Below are 12,829 nucleotides of genomic sequence, written 5' to 3'. Positions count from 1 at the left end.
GAGATCAACAGGCTGGATTGCGCAAGGACCAAATTGCGACACTAAGGCTCATCGTGGAACAATCAGTTGAGTGGAACACGTCACTTTACATCAACTTTATCAACTATAAGAAATCACTTGACAGTGTGGTGAGAGAACTTTATGGAAACTTCTTCTACACTATGGAGTATCTGAGAAAATCGTCAACGTCATACGGAATTCATACGACGGACTACAGTGCAGAGTCTTGCATGGAAGGAGGCTGACAGATGCATCCCAAGTGAGGACAGGAGTCAGACAAGGCTGTCTACTCTCTCCCTCCCCCTTTCTTCTGGTGGTTGACTTGATAATGAAGACTTCGACATCTGAGAGGAAGCACGGAATAATTGGACATCTCAGAATCAATTAAACGATTTGAACTTCGTAGATGACCTGGCACTGCTATCCCATACACACGAATAAATGCAGATCAAGACAACCACTACAGCAACAGTCTCTGCAGCAGTTGACCTTAACATATACAACGGAAAAAACAAGATCCCCAAATAAAACACAGAGAACACCAACCCAATCACACTTTATTTAGAAACTCTGAAAGAGTTGGAAACATTCACGGACTAGCAACATTAATGAAGGTGGAGGATTTGATACAGATGTATATGTGAGGATTGGCTAAGCAAGGACAGCATTCCTACAGTTGAAGAACATATAGAATTCGAGACAACTGGTAACCAATAACAAAATCACAATCATCAATACGAACGTCAAGACATTTAGTTCTATTAAACGGAGCTGAAAAGTGGAGAACTACCACAAACTTCATCAAAACTGTACAATTATTTACAAACAATTTTCTACACAACATACTAAATGTCCATTGACCGGATACTACCAGCAACAGACTACCATGGGAGAGGGAAAACCAGCTGCCAGTCGGAGAGGAAATTAGCAAATGACGTTGGAAGTGGATAGGATATACATTACAGAAATCACCAAACTGTATCATGAGGCAATCGCTAACCTGGAATCCTGAAGGGAAACGGAAAATAGAAAAGCCGAAGAACATAATACTTATCGAATTGGAAGCAAACATCAAAAGGATGAATATCAACTGGAAAGAACGGGTAAAAATTGCCCAGGATAGGGTTGGATGGAGAGTGCTCATGGTCGGCTTATGCTCCTCCATGAGGGGTAACAGGCGTACGTAAGTAAGTACGCGGTGCTTTTTAAAAACCAGTCAACAAACGGGTCATTAGGCTAAGAGTGATATGTCATCTAAAAATACAGTATTGTTGGGAGCGAATAAAGAGTAACCATGTGGCTAGTTTTCTTATTATTGTACTGCCCTGTTTTGATTGGTTTTTGTGTTATGTGTCATTGTGTATTTTATGTACCTGATGGAGGGTTAGATTCTAGATTAAATAAGATTTAAGAGAAAAGGATTGCACCTCACTGAACTTACTTGAAACCGATAATGACTGTAAAATAATTAGTCCAAATGATATTTTCCAGTGTTGATTAGTGAATCTTTGCGTTAAAGTTTATAGGTGACTTGCCTCTGTCGAATGCTTAGGATTTCTGGCTCTCAATCAGAGGCTCAGGGTTTGACTCCCAGTAATAGGTCATTTCTACTTATCTTTTTATCTATAGCTCAAACAAGTTGTTTGATTTCCACAAACATGAAAAACAACAAAATATTATGCTCAGTGAAACCTCTCTTTACACAAAATAAAACACATACCGATGTTAATTCATCCACCGGTTACACACCTTGAACTGTCATGGACTCAGAAATATTGTAGATCACAAACGTCAATGATCTATGTTGAATGATTGGGGGACTACTCAAGTTTGACGGGAATGGAGCGACCAACAGAGAAATTCGAAGTCACACCTCACGGTCAGCAGATTACTCCTTCAACGTATCAAAATACCATGGCTGCTTTGAAGACCGTATAACACAAAGGAAGTTGTTACGTAAATATATCAGTATGAATGAGTACAGAGAAGTTAGTGAGACCACCACCGCACGGGCCAGTTCAAAGAGTGCGAATAATTGATGCACGTTGGTTGTCCTTGACCTTGAAAGCGATCGATGATCTGTTTGACATTCAGTGACCGAACTGTTGGATTATTTGGGTAGGGCTTAGTGATATTTCACTGGCCTTAAAGTATTTAACATAAAATCACACCACTCACTATTCCTTGACTGTAATAGATCAAACTACAATAGATCGACTTGTATACAGTTTACAGAACCCTTATGAAGTTTCAAGTTCTGTGGTGAGTGTTTTTTGACCACTGTATTCACGATAATGTTAAATAATTCAGCATTCCAGAAATGTAATCGGCTGGCTATACTGGTTTTCAATGTTACATTTTAATCAAACTATATAGGGGAGCCGAATTTATTGAAACGATGGTAATCGAGTATGTTAAATACTTACAATTATGTCTATTCCAGATTGACTTGCTGTTTTTTTTCAATGTACTGGATATTCCTAGGTATTCCTCCATATTTCTCATGTTTGACGTTTTGGTTACTGATAACGCCCAATTTGTATTGCTCAGATTTTTTCGCTATATTCATTTATCATTCCTATTGTGTGAACGTTTTGTTCATTTTAATTCGGATCACCATTTGATGTTTAAGTTCTCAAATAGAAAAAGATTATAGCAGTTAGAATATGGTTTATCGCCATATTTTCTGTCATAAATTGACTTTCGAATTAAGTTGTTCATTAATGAAACCACCACATTTGTTAATAGAAATTTTTGGAAAATAAATTCGAAAAGCTAGAAATAACGTCTTTGATTACTTGGGGAGTGTCATTGTCAAACAAAGAGTATCTGGTGAGGATTAGTGAAGCAAAGGGAGTATTCTTACAACTGAAGACCTTCTTTAGTTCAAAACTTTGTCCTCTAACACCGAGGTTAGAACTTTCAACACGTACGTTAAATGTGTTCCGTTGTATGAAGTTTGGACGTGGAAAATTATCATCACCAAAAATCTAAAGGTATTCTGTCAATGATAATCTGCTGTGACAGAGAACAAGTCGGCTGACAGCTGATAAGGAGATAAGGAAAATATACTCGAGGTAAATAGAGCACCCTTCACGGAAATGATTAAACTAAATTTATAGGTAAGTCCTAACGTAATATCCTCAAGGTGGAAGAAAAAGAGAGAGACTGAAGGATACAGGCATGAATATCATCAATAGCTCTTCACGACAACTAAAAAGGAAAGCACAGAGTTGGTTCGAGATCCCTAGTGGACGGTTCATTCTTTAAGAATGGTAAAATTATGAACAGTTTGTTTCAACAATTATGATTAATAGTTTAAAATCTTAGTGACAACTTGCTTCAGTAGACATACTTCGAATAAGTAGCTAAAACCGCACTTACATACTAAAATTTGTATCATGAAATAATATAATTTATTAACTTTTTAGAATGGGAGATTCGCAGAAACTGTGAGGTTAACATCATGTACTGATTTTACATAGAAAAATCTCGAAAACTAGATAACGCTGAGCACTTGTTCTACTCATATTTCTCTCAACAGTGTAATTTACTACATCATGACTTATTTCGAGAATGTGAACCGTTGGTTTTCAGCAGAATTGTCTAAGAATAACTTACTAGAAGTGAAATCTCAAAGTTTAGGGTTCAATTACTGAAAGGGATTTTGGATGAGTTTTTGGTTTATATGTCTAAAAATTGTAGAGGTTTGACGTACTCTTTTAATAGGATCATGCCACTACGGTTTATAGTAGTTTTACAACTAAAAACTTTAATTCAGAAAAGTGATGTACCTTACTTTCGTAACGTATTTTCTATGTATTCACTTGAGTTCACATAAGTTCACATAAGAGACTTAATTTAATGGACAAAAGCTAAGATGTTGTGTCACTGATTAAAATCATGAGACCCAAAAACTATGTTAGTTTTGGTTGACTAGCTAAAAATCTAATTTGAAAAGCTTGAGAGAACATCCAAACAACAATTTTAATACATATCCCACTATTATACTAATACTTATCACAAGGGGTTTGGTGGAGATTTTAGTGATTTTATAGAGTTGAGATCATGAGTCCATTGAAGTTAGACCACCATGGAAAACCTGGAAGCACTGGACGGCCGTTTTGTCTTACTATGGGACTCAGCAGTGCGCATCCACGATCCCACACTCGCGAGATTCAAACCCAGGACCTACCAGTCTTGCGCCAGAGCAATCAACCGATTGACCACTGAGCCGGCATCCAACGGTGTTAATGCCTAACTTCAACCGATCCACGAAATTGAGCAACTAATAATTCACCATGAATGTTGGTTAAAATGAGTTTATGAATTAGAACTATTGACTACAGAACTTGACTTGAGGTTAGAGCTTTAACACTTCTGGATGTACATCTAACTACTCGATGATGAGAAAATTTGTTTTATATACCTAATATACACGTTGTTTGTTTTTAGGCCATCATATCAAACACTGAAAAAATTGATGATGATCTGATGAAAATATTCTGATTTGAAAAAAAAACGTGTACCTACAATAATTGCTGACAGAATACATTTCGACCGGTTTTTTTTTTCCTCAAGCAACTAATGTTCAACCTATTCCAGTCACAACAATCTGCGTAGGTGATTTTTTCGTTGATTTACAGTTCGATAGTGATTGGACTATCAGATATCTAATAATTGATAGCCAAATAAATTCATCTAGGCCACAAAAACAAATGAACAAAATGTTAAATATATTTTTCTCTGTTTCTTATTGGCTCTCGTAAATTGGCCTTTGTAAGTGACCTTCAAAAACGTGGGCGAGAACAAAACCACGCTTCTGTTCCTATTCTATGACATAACGCGTGTCTAGAGTAATAAAAACTGAAATAAATTCTCTCCAGAGTCCTGACTGCACATTGTGGATTAGTCCGTTGTAGAACGTATGATAAATATGGATGCATTTGTAGAAGCGTTTTTCGCCATAGATCAAGATCGTTCAGGTTAGAATTTTATTGTTATTAATAGATTTTTGAAGCTCTGCTGAATTTTAGTAGCTAATTACGACTTTTTTTCAATTAAGATTGGACTATACTCTCACGTATTAAATAATGTAGAGAAATTTGAAGAGATGTTTGTCTACTATGTAAATGGAAAAATAGATATACCTTATCCGAAATCGAAAAATTCAAAATCAAGTTAACTGTAGATGGTTTCAGATTTGTTGACAAATTGTTTTAATCAGTATTCCTGAGGTTACATGTTCGAATCCAGTCTCGATCTGAATTTTCTTGAAATATAAATGGTGATTTCAGTAAAAAGAGTTTGCCGACCAAACGTCGTCTATTAGAAATCACTTATTTCGAATATGTAACAAAAAATGTCAATGATGATGGATAGTCTAGGATTGATTGATGAAACAATTACTTTTTAATAATTGTGGAAGGAGGTGATTTAACATACATTCACATTAGTGAACAGTAGAAATGAAATACTGTTTGAGAACAACATTGATTGGAGTTAGAAACTAATACCGTTGGATGCCAACTCAGTTTTCTAGAGGTGATGAGTCCCATAATAGGAAGAAGTGGCCGTTGAATGCTTCCAGGTTTTTAATGGTGGTCTAACTTGGACTGTTCATGATTTCGATAAAAAACATTAAACGCTAAATGAAACAATCAACCTCTAGATAACTAATAAATGATAATGAGAAATAAAGATGTTAGGTGTAGATGGGACTTTCTACCTGACCAATTTAAACTAAAATTTACTTTGATCTTGTCTTTATAACAAGCTGAAACTATGATTAATAACTCTTCCCATACTGCCATCTAGGTGACTGATTGTAAACAAACGAAATATGTTTGGTGATTTTTGTACTATGGCAAACATCAATGCTAAGGTTGAACTTGATTGTTTCAAATAAATTAATCATTGGGTAGAAAGTTAGTAATGAGTAGAAAAAAATTGTATTTCTGACGTTTCGTGACCTAATGTAAGCCACTTCTTCAGAGTAAATAAATAGCCGAATTAAATTAACAGAGGTTTAAATAGTACTATTCTATATTTATTCATTAAGCAACACTGATATTAAAATATCCGAACTACAGACAAGTATTTGCAAACCAAACTGAACACACAATGAGGTCAACCATTCCATAATTCTGTCCCATAGAAATATATATGTATATGTGAAATGATTGTTTACTTATTCTAAATACATTTGGAAGTGATTCATGCTATTAATAAATTGTTAATGTAAATCGATTAGAGTCACCCTATCAATAACAATCAAATATTGATTGGCCAAGATTTGTTTATGCATGTTAAAAACGTTTAATGTATGTTTGAATAGATATCTTTTGATTGATTGATTGATTAATTGATTAACTGATTAGTTGACATTTTCAGAAACTATCACAATAGATGAATTACAAACATATATGGTGAAAAATGATATGGATCCTGCTTTTATAGCGGTAAGTGTGTTATTGATATTTAGTTTGCAAAGAATATTATTATGACGTAAGGTGGGTGAATGTGGTTAGCAAGATTACTCTGCTTGACTTAAGTTTAGTGCTAGTTGACGAAATCGATCTTCTCTACTGGCTTTGAGCGGACATCGCTCAACTTAATAGACTGAAACATTACTAGTGATCTATTCAGGCATAAAGTTACCTCATGTAGGGCTGATATATTTACTTTAACTAACCGCTAAGAATATTCTTCTTCTTAAATATGCGAGCGAGACAAAAGGTCCTGGGCCCGACTCCCGAATCCTTTTTTGTGCGCTTCTGAGTGGTCCCATACAAGGACGAAATTGCCGTCCAGTGCTTTCAGAATTCAAATGATGTTCTAGCCAAGATAAAGTATATGCTGGCAAAAATGATTTTGATGAATACCTTGAAATGCTACTTTTTTGCTGTTGTAATAAAAAATTACTTGAGAAAATACGGAACTGTTAGTTTTTTTCTCCAACCCGAGGGATACACATTATCTAATCTTTAAGTATTATTCCCAGTATTTAAGTGAGATGAAAGATATCCGTTCGGCTTACCTTATAATGTTAAAACTCCGATTTTGATCAACAATTTGAAAATTACGAAGATAACTTTCAAACATTCTGTTGTTTTATATCATGTTTACACTTTTCTGTATGATATTAACTAGGAATATTTAACATTGTACTTGAATACTTGAATCTTCTATTCGTTCGTATTGTCAAAGAAATAACCTGTAGAACTCAAATTGATATATTATTACTTTCGATCAAGTAGTAACAAGTTACATAACATTATGATACAATATAATCATTATGAAGTTTTATATAGTGCAAACAACATTAATAAATTATCACGTGTAGTAATTATTCTTCTCATTGGTGATTATATCTTCACTAGTGTTAGTTGGCAGCTAGTTGAACCAATATCAATGGCCATGATTCTTTAGCTTCGAAAAAATCTAGTTTGACCTTCTGAAGTATCATATTTTTCCTTGAAGAGTGATGTAAATTGTTTTACTCCTCATATTCATAGACATATCTCACTTGATTTTCCCAAATTTGTTTCAATTGTACTACTAACAAGATTTCTATAAGTAATTTGATTGTTATGACGATTTGGACCCAGGCATATGTATACGATTCCCTGCAGTATTCATTACTGATTAACCAAGTCTACCAATGTGAATATTTTTCCTTGAGTATCAGAAAAAGGAGGCTTCAAATAAAGCTTCAAAATTTCACTGTGTGAACAGAAAACAGTTATAAATAATATCTTAAACGTATTCTCAAAAAAAGTTATTTCCTGATATATATAATATATATATAAAGGTGAATTTAGCTTCCACAGTGAAGCAAAATGCCGTTTAAGCAAATTCAGGAAATCATGTTTTAAGAATAAGACTTAAGTCATTAATTTTAAGTTACTATACGCTTGTTTTGTTTTTGTGAGCTGCATTTTATCACTTATTCTATTATATTAGTTTCATGCTAAATATAGTTAGGCTTATTAGACTATTTCACTTTTAACCAATGAATCACATATATAAAGTCGGTTTTACGTCGGTTTGAACATTTAGATAATATCACTAGGTCATCACACAAATTGTAGTATATTTAGATTTATTTTTGTTCATCCTAAAGGTTCTTCTTGGTCAAATGATACTCTGTATGTTTATGTATGATTATATGCTTATTCTACTAAAGCTCAGTTAATTTCTGCATTATTCCCTGAATTCATCAAATGAATCAATGCGATTTTCTTCATTAGGACTGTTGAACTATCCAGCTATTTAATTTCTGCAATATAAAGTTTTGGTAGTAGTGTAAGCCAAATTTACATTTCAATAAATTCTCTTTTCACTTAGAGATATGGCGTCTTTTACAAGTTTCTAATAGATTAAATGCGAAAAAAGTTAAATACAGTATGTATAATTTTGATAAGACGAGGATACTCAATAAAGATTAGAAAACTCTTTATCTAAGAATTGATTTTATTATGCGTAACATAAATGAAAACTTTATAAATGAATTTATTGGAATGAACAAATAATATCGTAGAATTATACCCTAATTAAGTGATCAACGTTATTTTATCATGAAGATATATTGTTTTTGTTTTTATGTTTCAAGATTGACTTATTGATTTCCTATAGTTGAAATCATGAGTCGATTGAAGCTAGACTACCAAAGAAAACCTGAAAGCACTAGATGACCGTTTCGTCCTATTGTGGGAATCCTCAGCAGTGCGCATCCACGATCTCGCCTCGCGAGACTCGAACCCAGGACCTACCAGTCTCGCTCCAGAGCATTTAACCGATAGACCACTGAGCCGGCATCCGATGGTGTTTATGTTTTGATGTTTATGGTGTTTATGCTTTCAATTAATAAAATACTAAATCTCCACAAAATCCCTTCCAAATGATTTTTAACTATAGAGATGAATTTGTTTTTTACAGTTTCATAAATATAATACAACTTCACTCCTACAACTTTAACCAAATTTTATTGTTTTCGGAAGTTTGAATCAATGCACTAATCTTGTAAAGTTTTCAAGTAGTATGATTCTTTTATGTAAGCAAAATCAATATAAATGTTCCATTTTTCTAATTGTAAGTGCACTTATTAAGTGTATAATGTATTTCTGTATTTTTTTGGAAAAAATGAGTCATAGACTAAATGGATTAAATGATAGATACATTCCAACTCATTGATAGTAGTAACTTAAATTCAATATGGTGTTAGATATTGTTTTTAAGGACTTGTTTGAACATTATTTTCACATTGAAGGTTGTTTTTTTTTTAAATCTAAGGTTTAAAATGGATGACTAATAAAATTACTAAAATCTCCACCATACCCCCTTCTGATAATGATCATATACACACTAGTGACTGACTCCATGATGTATTTTCTGAAGTTCTAGTGAGAAGTAGTAACCAGTGTAGTTCAACCAGGTCTGTTGGGAGATATCAACTCACTGAAGACATTGGTGAATGGTTGTTCAACTTCGTGAATTGGTTGAAGTTAGACATTAATACCATTGGATGCTGGCTCAGTGGTCTATCGGTTAAGTGCTCTGGCGCGAGACTGGTAGGTCTTGGGTTCGAATCTCGCGGTGGGATCGTGGATGCGCACTGCTGAGGAGTCCCACAGTAGGACGAAATGGCCTTCCAGTGCTTCCAGGTTTTCCATGGTAGTCCAGCTTCAATTGACTCACGATCTCAACTGTATAAAATTACTAATAAGATTGTTTTAAAAATTATTTTACTCTTTTACTATTTAGTATTCATGATCCTAGAAATTTGATCCTTTCTTTCTATATCATAACATGAGTTGAGAGTGAACAAAATTTATGATATTAAAAAAGGAATAACTAGATACAACAATAGAGTTTATGATATAGAATTTGTATAAGAATCTCCTGGCATTTCTGTTCTTCCATCAGAACTGATTAGTCAAAAAATGAATTATTCAGTATATTTCAAATTTCCAGCTTGATTAGAGTACAATTGTAGTCAGGAATCTATCTTACTAACACTGTAATGATAATATAAATTCGTAAAACCGCTGTGCATAAATGTTTAGCGGTATATCGAACTGAATAATACCAAACTAAGATATGAAAGTAAGCTGTTAGACTTTTTCATTAGTTCATACACAGATTAACAGCAGTGAAGTTTATTAAAATATGACTTTTTTTAGTCTTAAGTCATCATATGATATCAAACCATGAAATCAGTGACAAATTGATTGAAATATGTGTGAATAGCTCAAGACACATATGATGGATGATTTGTGGAGACAGTGGCTAAAATGAATTCATTGGTTTCTCCACTATAATTCTTACGAATAATATTAGACTAAATTATTTAGCCCTCGATACTACTATTACTATTTTCACTACAATGATTCTAATCTAGATACTTTCTTTGTTTTTCTGTGTGCCAATCAAAATAGTCGAAACTTCGATTCGAACCGATATATGTATATTATACATATTCAAGGTTATACATTTTTCACGATTGATTAACGGACCTTTTAACTGAAATCGATTTTTGCTTTTTACTGATGAGTTTCGAATATACTTGTTATCTAGAAACGATTGTTTACCCCGAAAATATGACTAACTGTCAAAATTACTAAATTATTTAGGAAGTGATTCCTTCAAGTTATTATAAATATGTTACTAGAAGTAATATTTTAGTTAGTAGATATACTTTCTTGTTTCCAAATAAGAAATCATATCAGGATGTGCTTCACTAACTGTCTGCATGAATGTTTTTAACTGTGATAACTAGTAACAACATGTATTGTTTTAATCAGTAAAATGTCATAATGCTCCCGAAGTTGATCAGTCTTGGAACGACTTTGAAATATTTTATATTCAGTTTTATCCAATGAATACATAGATTATTTAAATTAAGATATCTGTTGAAGTGTAAAGAACTTAAATATATATGTCATTTATTTTTATGGCTTAAGGTTTTATAATTTTGTAAATTAGTGTTTATTTACATTAAAATCAGAGAATTCTCCCTAGAAAAGGTTAAATAATTACATGGAAAGTGGTTTCTTCTTGAACCATTTATGAGGTAATGAAGAGTTCAGGGAACAATTTTCCACATTTCGTTCTAAATTTCTAAATGTGAATATTAAGCGGTTCATGTAAAATACAATTGTAGCGAACCAGAACACAACCGGGGACAACCAAAAGTAGAACATTACAAAATCTTAATAAAATCTGAGAACTATACAGTAAGTACTTCATTTGCAGAGTGAATGAATTGTCTCAGACTTCACTGTTCCTTCATCTCCACACCAATCACTCTGTGTTCTCGTTCTCTTCCCTTTAATTTCAACTTTCTGTCTTCACGAACTTCATTTTCGATCGGTGATATTGTTATGCTTGAAGCGTTTACGAATTGATCTATTCTACGAACGGAACAAAGACTTGTGACCAAAGACCAGTAAGCTAGCTTTTCTGATACGTCCCAGCCCCGCTAACTAGAGAGAGAAGTCGAAGTTTGAACGGGAATAAATAAATTCCGAAAGCAACCAGAAGCACAAGCGATCTAACAGGCACAAATTAAACGTATATGTACTACAAAAAACTGTCCTTGGGAAACGTTACAAAATAGCATACTAAAAGACACAGCGGACCAATAGCGTTTAAGATTTTCCCAAGTGGGAAATACATGACGGTGAAACGAGCGTTTTTGGCGCGAAAACGAACAAATTCAAAACTTCAAAATATAATTACAAAAATGAGGTATTTACCAAATGAGTTCTGCGGATCTAACATCCCCAACAGATACATGCTACTTATATCTGTCGAGATCAGTAGCACGCACCACAAAATCAGTATAAGAAATCTGTCAACATACCTTTACTTTCAAACTACGTAGTTTTTACTCTATGTAATTTGTGATAGAAAAACTTGACCGTTTGATGCATTTAATTGAATATAGTGAAATAAAACGGATTATTCCATAAATTAAATACCACAAAATAATGGGTTTATTTATAATTCATAAAAAAAATTTACCCAGCTGATATTTCAACGGAAAGGTTAGGTGTTAAATCAACGTAATATAGTTATTTGATTCTCTATACAAAATGAAATTTCTAAGGAAGTGTGGTCAATTTATTTCATAAAAAAGGAAACAGAACGTGGTTTACTAGTAATGAAAGTTCCGCCATTTCTGTACTTATATAGTACAATTCAGTCGTCAAACTTTTCTTATTAAAATATTCAAGGAAATGTAATTTTTTAAAGAGTTTATGCATAGTAATAGTCGTCTTTAATTTAAATGTAGTTTAATTGAGTTAATGAAGAAAGTCAGTTTTAGTGAGATGTGTAAAATCCTCTTGAAAAGGCATCTAAGTCTACAAACTGGACTGGATTCACAATTTTCATGCTTTGGTGTGGATAGAAAGACATTAAACCGTTAGTGTAGCATCCATATTTCTGATTTTAACTCGTAAAATCCTATGATTATCATTTAATCCAACTATTGATAACTGTCTTGTTCTTAGGTATCATTACCAAGGTCTTACTTGATAATTTCAAATAAATTGAGCATTGGGTAGATTGGTATAAATAAAAATAATATTTTTTAAACATCCTAGTGGGTAGAAAAAACAAATTTTTTGATGTTCCATGACTCAGTGTATACCCTCTATTTAATGTGATCGAACTCTATCAATCATGAATTCGTACGCAAACATTAAGCTTCCATCTCAAAGCTTATTACCAGATGACTGATCCAGTCAATGCCAGTCAAACGACTTTCAATAACTAATTTAACAATGTTTGTAAAATAAAAACTCCGTTAACAGAGAATATG

At 33.3% G+C, this 12,829-nt stretch overlaps 1 protein-coding gene across 1 annotated transcript in view; it reads left to right on the top strand.

The window, feature by feature from the left end:
- Positions 1–4,895: 4,895 nt before the first annotated feature.
- Smp_042140 (putative dynein light chain) overlaps positions 4,896–12,829 on the top strand; it is a gene marked incomplete at its 3' end in the record, with an annotated part of 28,638 nt that continues 20,704 nt past the window's right edge. The window contains exons 1-2 of the mRNA XM_018797229.1: positions 4,896–4,985; positions 6,394–6,461. Coding sequence (XP_018652292.1) covers positions 4,928–4,985; positions 6,394–6,461 — 126 coding nt within the window. The 5' untranslated portion in view covers positions 4,896–4,927. The remainder of the gene's footprint in view (positions 4,986–6,393; positions 6,462–12,829) is intronic.

Source organism: Schistosoma mansoni, chromosome 4 (genome assembly GCF_000237925.1).
Source record: "Schistosoma mansoni strain Puerto Rico chromosome 4, complete genome".
In the NCBI taxonomy this organism is placed as follows: domain Eukaryota; kingdom Metazoa; phylum Platyhelminthes; class Trematoda; order Strigeidida; family Schistosomatidae; genus Schistosoma; species Schistosoma mansoni.
Note: the sequence above shows the minus strand (reverse complement) of the source record. Positions and strands in the feature narration are given on the sequence as shown.